This window comes from Pan paniscus, chromosome 20 (assembly GCF_029289425.2).
Source record: "Pan paniscus chromosome 20, NHGRI_mPanPan1-v2.0_pri, whole genome shotgun sequence".
Classification (NCBI taxonomy): Eukaryota; Metazoa; Chordata; class Mammalia; order Primates; family Hominidae; genus Pan; species Pan paniscus.
This window is the reverse complement of record NC_073269.2, coordinates 64,716,874-64,733,203: the sequence shown is the minus strand read 5'-3', so window position 1 is coordinate 64,733,203 and position 16,330 is coordinate 64,716,874. Positions and strand designations below refer to the sequence as shown.

The window sequence follows — 16,330 nt, the reverse complement described above, 5'->3', positions numbered from 1 at the left end:
TGGTTACCATTGAAAAGACAAGACTGAGTTACAAGCAATAGGAAACAGCTGCAACTTTAAAATCATGGTATGTAGGCAGGCGCAGTGGCTCACGCCTGTAATCTCACCACTTTGGGAGGCCAAGATGGGCCGATCACTTGAGGTCAGGAGTTTGAGACCAGCCCAGCCAACATGGTGAAACCCCGTCTCTACTAAAAATACAAAAATTAGCCAGGTATGGTGGCGCAAGCCTGTAATCCCAGCTACTAGAGGGGCTGAGGCAGGAGAATGGCTTGAACCCAAGAGGCAGAGCCAAGGTTGCGCCACTGCACTCCAGCCTGGGCGACAGACCGAGACGCTTCATGAAAAAACAAACGCAGTGGCTCACGCCTGTAATCCCAGCACTCTGGGAGGCCAAGATGGGCAGATCACCTGAGGTTGGGAGTTCGAGACCAGCCTGACCAACATGGAGAAACCCTGTCTCTACTAAAAATACAAAATTAGCCGGGCATGGTGGTGGGCGCCTGTAATCCCAGCTACTCAGAAGACTGAGGCAGGAGAATCACTTGAACCTGGGAGACGGAGGTTGCGGTGAGCCGAGATTGTGCCATTGCACTCCAGCCTGGGCAAGAAGAGTTGCCTTGAGACTCTGTCTCAAAAACAATCAAACAACTGAATCATACCCTGGAATAGAGACAGGAGGCTGTGCTGTGGAGGTCCACACGGCTGTAAAGGAAACTACATCTATTTTAAGTTGCAAATACTAGTCTTTTTTTTCCCCCATTGAAAAGACCATTAATTTCCTTGGAGGTGAGGTCTCAGGTAGGGATGGGGCCTAGTAGGCTTAAGGCCACAGGAAGCAAATGACCCCCAGTCTACCCTTTTGTCTCTGCCATGCAGGCCCATCACACTGGGTTGGGGAGGTCCTCAGGAGGCTGTCACACATGGCCTTAGGTAATGGCAAGTCCTTCTTATTCAGCTCTCTGTCCAGCCTCCAATTGAGGAGGCATAACAAGGGAAAGGTGAGATGGAGGGGGTGGGGTGGGGGCGGGGAGCGGCCACCAAATCCAGCAAAAATGAGCAGCTCCACCTTATCTGCTCCGAAGCTATCACTGTCCCCACAGGTGTAAAGGCTCCTTCTCACATCGACTTTTGTAAATGAGTGAGCGACAGGCCTTGGCCAAGCTGAGACTTGGACGAAAACCCGAACGAGTGCCACTGGAAAGCCATCATCCTAGGTTTGTCCTTCCAATGCTGAGAACCATGGGCATTCCTCTCCTGAGTCAGCTGTGTGACCCCAGGCCAGGCCCTCACACCTGGCTGACCAGAGCACAGCCCAGGAGCTGGCAGTGAGCACACATTGACTCTCATTAGGATCCCGTCTGTCAGCATCTGCAAACATGATGCTGAGTTGACCCAAAGCTTTTCTTTTTCCGAGGAGGAGGCTGACACTCACAGGCCACACCCTGATCCCCAGTCCCCTGTAGTCTCCTGTTTGCTGAGATGGCCCCCAGGAAGCCTTGAATAGAGGCCTCAGGGGGAAAATGTCCTCAGCGTCCGTCTAGCGGCCAGTTTGTGTGCAGACATCATAAGTTTCTCTAGGTCATCCTACCCCATGTCCGCATCCCCCTCACCTCAGCATCCACTCTCATAACACATGAAGTAGCACCACCATGCAGCGCTGCCTTTGTCGGCCTCCTATGGCCCCAACTACAGCCTCAGCCCCACCAGAGTTCCAGCTGACATGTCCTCCCTCTGATGTTTCTGCAGTGTTACCTCTTTGAGGATGGAGGTGTGAGCTATGACTAAACTGGCAAATCCTGTCCCCACCTGCAAATGGAACCACAGCCAAAGGGTCTCGCTCGTCCCTGACTCTCAGGCACAGAGCTTTTCCCCATCGTGGATCTGAAGAGCACTCGGACCCTTTAGCTGTGGAAGGGATTCACAGAAGGCCAAGAAAGGGTTGGGCTGCGACCTGTGACCTCAGACCTTCGCTGGCTTCAGGACTGGGCTTGGCTTCCCTCCCCGGCGCACCTTCCGATGATGTCCCTGAAGGAAACCTGGCCCTGGGGTGCGGTCTGGTGCTGCGGCATTGGTCTTCTCTGTGGTGTGGATCCTCTGGTGGTGCAAGAGGGCAGGGCGCTCACGGAAGGCGCGGCCACAATGTGTGCACACGAAGGGCTTCTCGCCCGTGTGAATGCGCCGATGGCTGAGCAGCACGGCGCCCTTGGCGAAACCCTTGCCACAGTCCACGCAGCGGAAGGGCCGCTCGCCCGTGTGCAGAAGCTGGTGCTGGGTGAGGTTGGAGCTGCGGCTAAAGGAGCGGCCGCACTGGGCGCAGGCGAAGGGCTTCTCGCCTGTGTGCACGCGCTGGTGCAAAAAGAGCGAGGAGCCCTGGCTGAAGGCGGCACCGCAGAGCGCGCACACGAAGGGCTTCTCGCCTGTGTGCGTACGCTCGTGCTGGATCAGGTGCGAGTTGCGGCAGAAGCGGCGGCCACACTGTGCGCAGGCATAAGGACGCCCACCCGCGTGGATCTTGCGGTGCTGGCTGAGGTTGGAGCCGTGGCTGAAGGCCTTGCCGCACTCGGAGCAGCGGAAAGACTTCTCGGCCGTGTGGATGCGCTGGTGCCGCACCAGCGAGGAGCTATGCCGGAAGGCCTTGCCGCACACGGGGCACGCGTAGGGCGTCTCGCCGCTGTGGATGCGCTGGTGCTGCGTCAAGTGCGACGTCTGGCTGAAGGCCTTGCCGCACTGGGCGCACTCGTAGGGCCGCTCCCCGGTGTGGGTGCGTAGGTGCTTGAGGAGGTCGGAGCTCTTCACGAACACTTTGCTGCACGCCCTGCATTCGAAGGACTTCTCCCCAGCGGAGAGAGCCTCGCCCAGCTCGTCCCAGGTCGAGGGCTCCTGGCCACCGAGGAGTCTATGAGGCTCCTGCCAAGCTGCACCCATTCTGCGATCCCTGCCACCACTGGCGGCCTTCAGGTCCGAGGCATTCCCGAAGGCTCTCCCAGGGACCTCCTGTGCACATGGCTTCTGCCGCTCAGGCGTCCTGGGCTGCCTCCCAGGCACCCGGTACTCTGTGAAGGTCTTTTCCCTGGGCCGGCTGCTCTTGGGGGGCCTGAGTGGGGAGGTCAGTCGCAGGCTGATGCCGGCCTGGTCACTGCGCGAGCCTAGCAGGAGCCTCTCCCAGTAGATCACCGACACCCCCGTGGGTTTTCTCTCCTGAGATGGGGAGGCACCCGGTTGTCGCTGCAGGCTTTTTACACTGTGGCAGGCACTGGCAACGGGGAAGACGCTAGTAGTCATCCCAGGTGGGGTATCTGGGAAAGCTCGTGGCCATTCTCCAGAAACATCTCCATCCTCTGTCAAACTCCAGGAACCTAAACGCAGAGAAACGGTGGTTGCCTGGGGCATCCTGGTTAGGAGAGGACCAGGGCAGGCTAAGTGGACAGGCAAGGGGGAACCCAGGAGCCGGGACAAAAGCTTAGGGAAAAAGAAGAGGTGAGGCTGGCTCTGCAGGAGGGACTGGGGTTTGGAGGAAGCATCTGCCCTGACAAGTGTGGCACTGACTGCAGTGGGGACTCCCAAGATCAAGGCGGCTGCCCCCAGACACCCAGGATGTGAAGCTGAGAAAAACTGAGGCAGCTGCTGTGTGCCACCCACGTCTCCACACTGGCTGTTCCACCCCCTCCCTTTCCATAGCTCACTCCCTTCTCCCGTGGTGCCCCGTCTCGGGCACCTACTCCCAAACCTGCTCTTGCAATGACCTCCAACCAATGCTCAAGACTGCACTCCTGAATCCTACTTACTCACTGCATCTCCCCTAGCACCATCAGCCCCACAAAGGCAGGACCATGAGTGTCCTGGTCAAGGCTGTGTCTACAATGCCCACAAGCCCTCAGGAAACATTTGATGAATACAAAGATAAATGATGGGCGAAATAAATACCTATCAATAATGGCTGCTAGTTGTGGAGGGTTCAAGGCCACACAGCCCAGCTGAAGGTAGGCCCTTCTGTGTGAACCCAGCTCCTGTGCCCTTGGAGCTCTCCCTTCAAGGGCACCTACTAAGGCAGCAGCCTCCAGGAGATGCTGATGATGGAAGAGAAGGGAGTCAGGTAGGAGGCAGGAGAGGAGGATGTGTTTCCAGAGTCAGAAAAGCAGGGACATGGGCTTGGCCACAGGTTGGCCCTGAGTTCACCCCACCTGAGCTCCCACTCACCAGAGTTGAGCCTCCCGTAGGTATTCCTGGCCAGGGTCATGTCCTTTCCACTGGGAACCCAGGGCTCCTCGCCACGCTCAAGTTGAATGACCACATGAGGTCGGGAGGTGGAGAGTCCTGTGAGGAGGAGCAGGTGAGAGCCCAGCCCCAGGTCAAGACAACCCACCTCCCAACAGACAGCAGGAATCAGGGCTTCATGGAAATAGACAGTTATCTGTGCAACTGGGAGAATCTAAAGATAGCACAGGGCAAGGGGCTCATAGGAATAGCTCATGTGTCCCCAGAGCAGCAACTGTGCCCAGAGCACCAAAGCAACGGGACTGAGCCCAGGCATGAGAGAGGCCACAGCTGGACAGGGCGGCAAGGAGTGGCTGACCCAACCAAACTGCATGTCTACAGGACCAGACCCTTGTTCCATGTGGCCCTGGCCAGATGTGATCCTGCTCATCAACCAGGAGGGAAGTGAAGAGGCAGTCCTGATTGTCACCAAGTGCACTTTTCATGGAGCACCCAGGGCCTTACCAAGTGAGGTCACAAGTGTGAAGTTTTCCAGCATCACGTGGCGGTACAGGGCCCTCTGCGTTGTGTCCAGGAGCCCCCACTCCTCCTGGGAGAAGTACACGGCCACATCCTCGAAGGTCATCAGGTCCTAAAACAGCAGGGAGGTGGAGGTAGGCATGGTCTAAGGTATGGCTGTGAGCCAGGACCAAGCTCCCCATCCCAACAGTCACCTCCCCCAGTGTCCCTCCTTCCTTGGGTTCCACCCCGGGATTATCTTCAGGTGGCACTTCCCTCACCTGTCTGGGACCCCTCCCCTCTACCCTCCTGGTCCAGGCCCCAGATGGCTTCTTGACTTCCCCACTGGCCACCCCTACACAAGCAGGCTAGAGCAAGCCCTGGCTGGGCCCTTAGCTGCCACACCAAGGGCAGCCCCAAATATCCACTCATGACTCAGCATGACCATTCATGACCCTCCCCAGATGTGCCCTTCTTGCTTTTGTAATAAGCAACGGTGTAAGTCCCAGCTGTGGACCCCCCAGGCATGCCCATCACTGAGACCTTCCCCTGCTGCGCTTGCCTGACATTTCCAGGCTGCTCATCCAGCCTGAGGGACTGGATGATCCCCACCAGTCGTCATAGGGGTGCAGCCCCAAGAACCTGTGAACACAGGGGAACTCAATCCCTTCCTCCCTCCACATGGTGCCCCCTCCTCAATTTCTTTTTTTTTTTTTTTAATTTTATTTTTGGAGACAGAGTCTCACTCCGTCACCCAGGCTGGAGTGCAGTGGGGCAATCTCGGCTCACTGCAAGCTCCGGCTCCCGGGTTCACGCCATTCTCCTGCCTCAGCCTCCCGCCACCACACCTGGCTAATTTTTTTGGATTTTTAGTACAGACCGGGTTTCACCGTGTGAGCCAGGATGGTCTCGATCTCAGCGCTCCCTCAATTTCTTTCCCACATTGCTGCCACCCTCTCCTACTCAGCCACCTGCCGAACTCCTCCCCTGATAGCCTCAGGCACCCCAGCCGGTTTTCTTTACCCTCAAGCTGTAACTCCGCACGCCTGACTGCTCATCGCCTTCTTCAGTCCAGTTTATAGGCCCTGTCCTCAGCCCAGGACACCAACAACGTCAGGTCCAGTGACATGACCAACCTGGGACATCCCAGACTCTTGAGCTTTCCCCTGAAGGAAACCTGCTTTCCTTTCAATTCTCCTTTCTATCTACAGCAGCTCTCTTCTTCCAGGCGCTCAGGCTGAACAACATGGGGTACTTAGTTCTTCAAACAGCCCACACCTGATGCATCCGCAGATCCACCAGAATTCACCTGGTCGCCCACCTCCATTGCTGCCCAGACTGTGGCAGTCGGTTCTTCCCTTCATGCCGACACCCCTGCATGTCTGTTCTCCACGCAACAAACGGTGGAACCGTTTTAAAGTCCCAACTCAGAGGATATCCTGATTCTGTTCAAAAATTTCTATGTCTCCCGACGCCCTCGAGATAAAGCCCACTCCCTCGCCTGCTACTGCAGCCGCACGCATCCCCTCTCCTCCAGCTCCACATCGAGAGCGCTCAGTCCCAGAAGCACCTGGGCTTCGGCTCCCCTCCCAGGTTTTGCACACACAGGACTCTCCCCTCGGAGCCTCCTTCAGGACCTCAGCCCCCTGGCTGCCGGAAGTCGGGAGCTCACCAGTGCCCTGGACACAGGAGTTTGCACTGACCCCCGCAACCCCCCAGGCCAGGGAGAGGAAAGACGACTAGGCGAGGTCTAGGAAGCGGCCTCCCTCCGTGAGGGCGCGGTCTGTGTGAGCAGGGACTCCCCCGCCCCCCCGGCGCGGGCTTGTCAGCGCCACCGCCGCCAGCGGAACCCGCAACTGGGAGGGAAGAAAGGCATGGACCACCCAGGACCGCCATCCCCGCCAGCAGCGTCCCGCGGCTGCCCCGCGCCTCAGCCTGCCCGGCAGTCATGGGCGCAGAATGCCCAATGCGCTGCCTCCTGGGCTTCCGCGGGGCGGGAGAACGCGTGGTTCCCGCCGGGGCCCGACCGCCCCCGGGCCGACCACGTCATACTCGAAGATACCGAGGCTTGGGGGCGCGGCCGGCTGCTCGTGGTCCGTACCTTCCTGGCCGCCCGCCTCGGGCCCCGACCCGCGCGCCACAGCCCAGACCACCGGTGTGGCCTGACGCAAGCAGCCAAGTGACAGTCCCAACGCCGGAAGTCCAGCCCCCAGAGCTCACATTGCCCCAATACGCGCGCAGACGCTTGCGCACAGCCTTCTGGGTTATGTGGTTCCTGCCTGTTTTTCGGCGTGGAGGCGGGGCCATTACCAGTCTCCATGGCAACGGCTAAGCGCCGCCGCGCTGGGCGCCTGGAAATGGAGTAGCGCAGCTGCCGCGGGTTTCCAAGGGCTCCGTGGCACTGGTTGAGTCGCCCGGCAGGTTGTCCCGCGTTGGGGATTCCCAGTTCCTGGCACCCACCTAAGCAGCCCTGGAGACTAAACCCTGCAGGTGTGAAAGCAGAAACTGCGGAGGTTCCAGAAGGCAACACCAGCAGGTAGCACGGAGGAGAAAACGCACCGGGTAGGGCAGGTGTAGGTGGAGGAGCCGATGCCTGGAGCTCCGGGTTCCCTTCCCAGCTCTGCCTCTCACTGACTGTGCGTCCTGGGCGCCGGTTTGATCTCTCTGTGTGTCAGTGTCCCGTAAAGGTTTAAGGTCCGTTTTTCAACCTCTACACCAAGAATTCTCAGCCTGTAATGACAGTACCCGCTTGTCATTTGTCTTGAGTCTGTGATTGTTCTTGGACGCTCGCCCAAAACTTGTTTTCCTTGTAACTTGGACGAGCAGAAGGTAATTCCCCAGCCTTGCTTGTCCTTAGACCATCTAGTTCTTGCTTTGCCCCACACATCACAACACGGATGCTTTGTTCCTTTTTTCTCTGGACCAATCTAAGTGTCTTTGACACATAACAACAAAAGGCAGGGCAGTCTCAATGTAGACTGACCATGTTGTTGGCAGAGAATAAACAATTCTCTCTTTGTTGCTTCCCTGTGAGGGTCTTGTTTTTAGGATCCTTAGACAGTTCTCAGATGTCAAGTACGTTAATTCATTTTGTCTTCCTCTATACCCACCTCCATCTATAAATATCTGTCTACTGTCAGCTATAACTGTCCACAGAATTGATTCTACTTGTAGATCCCTATAGTGTAAGATAGCTCGACAATTTTTGAATGTTTTTATTTAAATTTTTCCTGCTTTGAAAGAATTTAAGAACACTTAAGTACTATTGTGATTTAATCAAATGCTTAGAGGCATTATTAACATTTCAAGCAATTTTTTTTTTACTTTTTTTTTTTTTTTTTTTAGACAGGGTCTCACTCTGTTACCCAGGATGGAGTGCAGTGGTGCATACTCGGGTCACTGCAACCTCTGCCTCCCATGCTCAAACAGTCCTCCAACTTCAGCCTCCCAAGTAGCTGGAACTACAGGCAGGAGCCACGATGCCTGGTGTATTAGTCTGTTTTCACGTTGCTGATAAAGACATATCTGAGACTGGGTAATTTATAAAGAAAAAGAGGTTTAGTGGACTCATAGTTCCACGTGGCTGGAGAGGCCTCACAATCATGGCAGAAGGTGAAAGGCACGTCTTACATGGCAGCAGGCAAGAGCAAATGAGAGTCAAGCAAAAGAGGAAACCCCTTATGAAACCATCAGATCTCGTGAGACTTACTCACTACCACAAGAATAGTATGGGGGAAACTGTCCCCATGATTCGGTTACCTCTAACTGGGGCCCCTTCCACAACATATGGGAATTATGAAAGCTACAATTCAAAATGAGATTTGGTTGGGGACACAGCCAAACCATATCATTCTGCTCCTCGCCCCTCCCAAATCTCGTGCTCACATTTCAGAACCAATCGTGCCTTCCCAACAGTCCCCCAAAGTCTACTTATTTCAGCATTAGCTCAAAAGTCCACAGTCCAAAATCTCATCTGAGACAAGGCAATTCCCTTCTTCCTATGAGCCTGTAAAATCAAAAGCAAGTTAGTCACTTCCTAGATACAATTGGGGTACAGCCGTTGGATAAATACACCCATTCCAAATGGGAGAAATTGGCCAAAAGAAAGGGGTTAAAGGCCCCATGAAAGTCTGAAATGCAGCAGGACAGTCGAATCTTAAAGTTCCAAAATAATCTCCTCTGACTCCATGTCTCACATCCAGGTCACGCTGATACAAGCAGTGGTTTCCCATGGTCTTGGGCAGCTGCAGCTCTGTGGCTTTGCAGGGTACAGCCTCCCTCCCAGCTGCTTTCATGGGCTGGTGTTGAGTGTCTGTGACTTTTCCGGGTGCGTGGTCCAAGCTGTTGGTTGTATCTACCATTCTGGAGTCTGGAGGATGGTGGCCCCCTTCTCACAGCTCCACTAGGCAGTACCCTAGTGGGGACTCAGTGTGGGGTCTTCAACCCCACATTTCCTTTCAGCACTGCCCTACCAGAGGTTCTCCATGAGGGCCCTGCCCCTGCAGCAAACTTTTGCCTGCTCCAAATCTGGGCATTTCCATACATCTTCTGAAATCTAGGTGGAGGTTCCCAAACCTCAGTTCTTGAGTTCTGTGCACCCACAGGCTCAACACCACATGGGAGCTGCCAAGGCTTGAGGTTTGCACCCTCTGAAGCCACAGCCTAAGCTGTACCTTGGCTCCTTTTAGCCATGGATCAAGCAGCTGGGATGCAGGGCACCAAGTCTGTAGGCTGCACACAGCAGGGGGAGCGCACGAAACCATTTTTTCCTCCTAGGCCTCTGGGCCTGTGATGGGAAGGGCTGCCACAAAGGTCTCTGACATGTCCTGGAGATATTTTCCCCATTGTCCGGGCGATTAACATTTGACTCCTGGTTACTTATGCAAATTTCTTGAATTTCTCCACAGAAAATATGTTTTTCTTTTCTGTTGCATGGTCAGGCTGCAAATTTTCTGAACTTTTATGCTGTATTTCCCTTTTAAAACTGAATGCTTTTAACAATTCAAAGTCACCTCTTGAATGCTTTGCTGCTTAGAAATTTCTTCCACCAGATACTTTATTTTTATTTTTATTTTTTTTGAGATGGAGTCTTGCTCTGTCACCCAGGCTGCAGTGCACTGTTGCAATCTTGGCTCACTGCAAGCTCCGCCTCCTAGGTTCATGCCAGTCTCCTGCCTCAGCCTCCTGAGTAGCTGGGACTACAGGCGCCCGCCATCATGCCAGGCTAATTTCTTTGTATTTTTTTAGTAGAGACGGGGTTTCACCATGTTAGCCAGGATGGTCTTGATCTCCTGACCTCATGATCCACCTGCCTCAGCCTCCCAAAGTGCTGGGATTACAGGCATGAGCCACTGCACCCAGACCAGATACTTTAAGTCATCTCCCTCAAATCCAAAGTTCCACAAATCTCTACAGCAGGGGCAAAATGCCACCAGTCTCTTTGCTAAAACATAGCAAGCATCACCTTTACTCCAGTTCCCAACAACTTCATCTCCATTTGAGACTACCTCAGCCTGGAGTTCATTGCCCATATCATTATCAGCATTTTGGTCAAAGCCATTCAACAAGTCTCTAGGAAGTTCCAAACATTCCCACATTTTCCTGTCTTCTTCTGAGGCTTCCAAACTGTTCCAACCTCTGCCTGTTACCCAATTCCAAAGTTGCCTCCACATTTTCGGGTATCTTTATAGCAGTACCCCACTCTACCAATTTACTATATTCATCTGTTTTCACATTGCTGATAAGGACATACTTGAGACTGGGTAATTTATGAAGACAAAGAGGTTTAATGGACTCACAGTTCCATGTGGCTGGGAGGCCTCACAATCATGGCAGAAGGTGAAAGCCCTGTCTTACATGGTGGCAGGTAAGAGCAAATGAGAGCCAAGCAAAAGAGGAAACCCCTTATAAAACCATCAGGTCTCTTGAGACTTATTCACTACCACGAGAACAGTGTGGGGAAACTGTCCCCATGACTCACTTATCTCCCACTGGGTCCCTCCCACAACATGTGGGAATTATGGGAGTTACAATTCAAGATGAGATTTGGGTGGGGACACAGCCAAACCATATCACCTGGCTAATTTTATTTACTTTTTTTGTAGAAACGGGGTTTCACCATGTTTCTCAGGTTGGTCTCGAACTTCTGTACTCAAGCAATCCACCTGCCTCAGCCTCCCAAACTGCTAGGATTACAGTCATGACCCATCATGTCCAATCTCAAGTAATGTTTAATGTTTGGAGACATTTAACTTCTTAAACACTTTATTTTTACATTATCCATCTAATGTGTAATTCTTCAGGCAAATGTTAATTACTTAATACTTAGAAAAATGCTAATTGTTTGAAACATTCTTAATGAATTGGGCATGAAATAAAAATAGCAACAAATTGCCTTCTGTACACACAAGAGCCTCCTCTTTTTGGCTCAGACCCCTACCCTGCACAGGATTAGCACTAAGGGTGGTCACCTGGGGCAGCTGATTGACCCTAGCCAACGTGGTCCTTTGGTTAAGCTCCTGCATTGTCGGCCGGGCATGGTGGCTCACGCCAGTAATCCCAGCACTTTGGGAGGCCGAGGCAGGCAGATCACTTGAGGTCAGGAGTTTGAGACCAGCCTGGCCAATATATGGTGAAACTCCGTCTCTAGTAAAAATACAAAAATTAGCCAGGCATGGTGGCACACGCCTGTAAGTCCAGCTATTTGGGAGGCTGAGACAGAAGAATTGCTTGAAACCGGGAGGCAGAGGTTGCAGTGAGCTGAAATCATGCCACTGCACTCCAGCCTGAGCACCAGAGTGAGACTCTACCTCAAAAAAAAGAAAGAGAGAAAAGAAAAGAAAGGACGAGAAAGAAAAGGAAAGGAAAGCAAAGGAAAGGAAAGGAAAGAAGAAAAGAAAAGAAAAAAGAAAAGACAAAAGGAGAGAGGTCGGGTGCAGTGGCTCATGCCTGTAATCCCAGCACTTTGGGAGGCCGAGGTGGGTGGATCACGAGGTCAGGAGATCGAGACCATCTTGGCCAACATGGTGAAACCCTGTCTCTACTAAAATACAAAAAATTAGCCGGGCGAGGTGGCATGTGACTGTAATTCCAGCTACTTGGGAGGCTGAGGCAGGGGAATCTCTTGAACCCGGGAGGCGGAGGTTGCAGTGAGCTGAGATCGCACCACTGCACTCCAGCCTGGTGACAGAGAAAGACTCCATCTCAAAAAAAAAAAAAGAAAGAAAGAAAGAAATTATCCAATCAGGCTCCTTGCTTGGAACGGGGTCATGTCCATGTCAAACCCCATCATGAGTGAGCATGATACCACCCCAATGTGTGCAAGGCCCCTACCATCCCTCCAAGGTAGTATAAACAGGAAACAGGGAGTGACTTACATTGAGCAACTGGGAAGTCACCATAAAACAGAGATGGGCTTCCACCACAGGACCCAGTGGTGTGATAGCTCTGCCAAGGTCCCTCAGCGGGTTGCAAAGTACAACATGGGTTCTGTCAGCTTCTCCACATGCAGGGCCATCATGGAGTGTCTCCTCAGGGAGGAATCCTTCTACACAAGGTTTAGCTGTGGCTGAAGGCTACTCATGTAGGACTGGGTTTTGTTTTGTTTGTTTGTTTGTTTTTTGAGATGGAGTTTCGCTCTGTTGCCCAGGTTGGAGTGCAGTGGCATGATCTTGGCTCACTGCAATCTCCGCCTTCCAGAATCAAGTGATTCTCCTGCCTCAGCCTCCTGAGTAACTGGGATTACAGGTGCCTGCCACCATGCCCGGCTAATTTTTCTGTTTTTAGTAGAGACAGGGTTTCATCATGTTGGCCAGGCTGGTCTCAAACTCCTGACCTCAAATGATCTGCCTCCCTCGGCCTCCCAAAGTGCTGGGATTACAGGCGTGAGCCACCGCACCCAGCTGTGTTTTTTGTTTGTTTGTTTGTTTGTTTTTGGTGAGGGAGACAGGGTCTTGCTCTGTCACCCAGGCTGGGGTGCAGTGGCTCTAACTCAGCTCACTGCAACCTCCGCCCCCTGAGGTCAAGCAATTCTCCTGCCTCAGCCTCTGGTGTAGCTGGGATTACAGATGCGCGTTACCATGCCCAGCTGATTTTTGTATTTTTTGTAAAGAGGGGGTTTGCCATGTTAGCCAGGTTGGTCTCAAACTCCTGACCTCAGGTGATCCCCCTGCCTTAGCCTCCCAAAGTGCTGGGATTACAGGCATGAGCCACCACACCCGGCCAGTGTGAATTCTTTTATACTAAATAAAGGAGGCGAAGACTTTCCTACATTTACTATAATCAAAAGGCTTTTCTCCAGGGTGAAGTTTCTGGTGCCAAGCAAGGCAGGAGCTGTGGCCGATGCTCTCCCATGCTGGCTGCACTCATAGAGGGTTTTTCCAGTGTGAATCACTTTGTGCACATCAAGGCAGGAGCTGCAATTTTTTGCTCTCCTACATGCTACACTCACAATGCTGTAAATTGCTGGTGCTAAATAGGATTAAAATTGAGAATAGGCTTTCCAACATTAGCTGCATGCACTGGGCCTCTCTGATGAGAATTCTGCAGGATGAGGTTTCATATTTCACTGAAAGCTTTCATGTAGTTATTGCATTTGTACAACCATTTTCCGGTGTTAATTTGTTTTTGCTAATGAAAGCAGAACTCTGAATATAACATGTATGAACCTCAAGTCAGGTACCAGGGAAGCCACCAGGACAGCTGGCAGTGCCCCACATTCCCTGAACTTAGGAGTCCTTCATTAGGGTATGACCATTTTGATACAGAGGAGAGTTTTGCAAAATTTTGCTCATGGCTGGACCACACTCCTTGCGCTTATGGGGACTTTCTCTGGGGTGAACATGTTGGTGCTCAAAGGAGGTAGAGTTCTGGCTGGAGGATTCCCCATGTTACTACACTTGTAAGGCCCTTTGAAGATGTGCATGTACTCCTCCTTTCTCAGGATGAAGACAAAAGTGAAGGCCTTCCCATGCTCATAATACACTTGCAATTTTTTCCACTGTGAAGTTTTTTGGTAGGAGAAAAGGCTTGCTTCCCCTCAAACACCTTTCCATATGCTGTGTATTTATCAGCTATCTCTTCAGTGTCAGTTCTCTGTAGGTGCTGCAAAATGTGGAGCTGCAGGGCCCTAGTGTCTGGTGACAGGCCAGTACCATGCAGTGAGCGAAGTCCAGGTCTTGAACCATTGACACCTATGCCCATACTCCTCAAATGGAACAAGCCAGTCTCATGGAAGAAGAAGTTTTCAAAAACTATTTAGGTATCTATGTATTTATTTATTTATTTTAGAGATAGGATCTCGTTATGTTGCCCAAGCTGTACTCAAACTCCTGGTCTCAAGCGCTCCTCCTGCCTCAGCATCCCAAGTAGTTGGGACTGTAGTTATGAGCCACCATGTGCAGATAACAACTATTTAAAGATACATTATCCGTTCAAGACACATTAAAGGAAGGCCAATGGTAGAAGACCTGGCCACTGGAGGGGAGGAGGGGAGAAGGGGAAAGAGTGAATCTTGGAAGACAGAGAGGAAGCCATCCAGGGAACAGGAGTCAGGGCAAAGTAGGATAGAGTGTCAGAAGAAGGTCAGGAAAAAATTTTTTAAAAGGCACAGCTATACATCCTGGTGCCAGGACAACAGAGGGCACAACTCAGGTACCAGGTGAGCCACCAGGGCACTGCCAACAGCTCTGCCACAGCTGTCTTCCACTCAACAGAACTGATGCACCATGGGGCCTCTCTGTCCATGGCCTAATTCAAGCCACCCTGTCCACCAGCCAGGTCTCTTCATTTGTTCTAGTTAGGTGATCACATGGCGGGGGTGGTGGCAGTGATCCTATACAGCTCTCATCAAGTGGTTTGTGAGAAGGCAGCCCACGTCAAGGTGATCCACCCCATGACAAACCACCGTAGGTGAAGATCACCTGTGCAGGTATATAGCTGGAAAGAACTGAACCTCACAAAGTCAATGCTCAGTGACCCCACAATCAATGACCATGTCAGTGCCCACTGGGACTCACAAGGGACAGCTGGCAGAAAACTCCTACTAGAGTGAGGGAATGTGGCAGAAAGGACAGAAAAGTCACAGATCCTGACAGGGTAACCTAGCCAGGAAACGACCCAGCTGCATGTGATATGCTACACAGGTTTTGAGACTTCCGATTCCAGGTGGGCATTGAGGGGTGAGATTTCCGGCACCGCCATGGTGGTCCTCATTTTGTGGCTTGTGGGTTGGGCTACAGGAGGCCTCTAGAGCTGGACAAGGGTGTGGGAGTGGGTGCAGGGACCATCACTGTGGCTTCACAAGGTTGTCAAGATCCCAGGGAAGAAGGTGTGGGGGTTGTTTGTGCAGCAGCCAGGGATAAGTAGCAGTGAAAGGTGAAGCCAGCTGGGCTTCTGGGTCCAGTGGGGACTTGGGGAACTTTTCTGTCTGGCTAAAGGACTGCAAACGCACCAATCAGCGCTCTGTGTCTAGCTAAAGGTTTGTAAACGCACCAATCAGCACTCTGTAAAAATGCACCAATCAGCGCTCTGTGTCTCCCTAAAGGTTAGTAAATGCACCAATCAGCGCTCTGTGTCTAGCTAATCGGCTGGGGACTTGGAAAACTTTTCCGTCTAGCTAAATGATTGTAAATGCACCAATCAGCACTCTGTGTGTAGCTATAGGTTTGTAAACTCACCAATCAGCACTCTGTAAAAATGGACCAATCAGTGCTCTGTAAAATGGACCAATCAGTGCTCTGTAAAATGGACCAATCAGCAGGATGTGGGCAGGGCCAAATAGAATAAAAGCTGGCCACCCAAGCCAGCAGCGGCAACCCGCGGATCCTCTTCCATGCTATAGAAGCTTTATTCTTTTGCTCTTCGCAATAAATCTTGCTGCTGCTCACTCTTTGGGTCCACACTACCTTTATGAGCTATAACACTCACCACAAAGGTCTGCAGCTTCACTCCTGAAGCCAGCGAGACCACAAACCCACTGGGAGGAACAAACAGCACTGGACACGCCACCTTTACGAGCTGTAACACTCATTGCAAAGGTCTGCAGCTTCACTCCTGAGGTCAGTGAGACCACGAACCCACCAGGAGGAATGAACAACTCTGGATGTGCCACCTTTAAGAGCTGTAACACTCACTGCGAAGGTCTGCAGCTTCACTCCTGAAGTCAGCAAGACCATGAACCCACCAGAAGGAAAAAACTCCAGACACATCTGAACATCTGAAGGAACAAACTCCGGACACAACATTTTTAAGAACTGTAACACTCAACACGAGGGTCCGCAGCTTTATTCTTGAAGTCAGCGAGACCAAGAACCCAGCGGAAGGAAACAATTCCGGACACAGCAGGACACTGGCCAGTGCCAGGGCCAGCAGCACCTCCCACAGGGAACAATGGAAAGGCGGAGGAAAACCTAGATTTCATGTGTAGGGGAAAGAGGAGACACAGTAGCCTTACCTAGTGAGCACTGGAGTACAAAGCTCTGTAGTATCATGTCACTGCAGAAGCCCCCTTGGACCTCACTAAGGAGCCCCACATTTTTGGAAGATGTACTGACCCTGTCCTCAAAGGTCATTAAGCCCTGCAACACCAAGCCAATGGGCAGACAGATGTGATCTA

General features: G+C 52.3%; 1 protein-coding gene across 3 annotated transcripts; it reads right to left on the bottom strand.

The window, feature by feature from the left end:
* Positions 1 to 708: 708 nt before the first annotated feature.
* On the bottom strand, positions 709 to 6,925 carry ZNF324B (zinc finger protein 324B). 3 transcript variants are annotated; one of them, XM_063600685.1, is made up of 4 exons: positions 6,818 to 6,925; positions 4,723 to 4,849; positions 4,201 to 4,317; positions 709 to 3,359 (listed from the first exon to the last, which is right to left on the bottom strand). In XM_063600685.1, exons 2-4 carry the CDS (start codon positions 4,841 to 4,843, stop codon positions 1,963 to 1,965), a joined length of 1,635 nt encoding a protein of 544 aa, XP_063456755.1. In that variant the 5' UTR covers positions 4,844 to 4,849; positions 6,818 to 6,925; the 3' UTR covers positions 709 to 1,962. The 3 variants fall into 3 exon arrangements, with proteins under 3 accessions (XP_063456755.1, XP_057156664.2, XP_063456754.1); XM_057300681.2 differs by having other exon boundaries at positions 6,769 to 6,901; XM_063600684.1 differs by having other exon boundaries at positions 6,779 to 6,901.
* Positions 6,926 to 16,330: the final 9,405 nt, after the last annotated feature.

Bases quoted from the DNA above. Each gene is read 5' to 3' on its own strand.
- ZNF324B (XM_063600685.1), bottom strand. From the start codon at position 4,843: ATGACCTTCGAGGATGTGGCCGTGTACTTCTCCCAGGAGGAGTGGGGG. The intron at 4,318-4,722 runs GTAAGGCCCTGG...TCCTCCTCACAG, and splicing joins CACACTTGTGACCTCACTTG to GACTCTCCACCTCCCGACCT. The intron at 3,360-4,200 runs GTGAGTGGGAGC...CTCTGCGTTTAG, and splicing joins CTACGGGAGGCTCAACTCTG to GTTCCTGGAGTTTGACAGAG.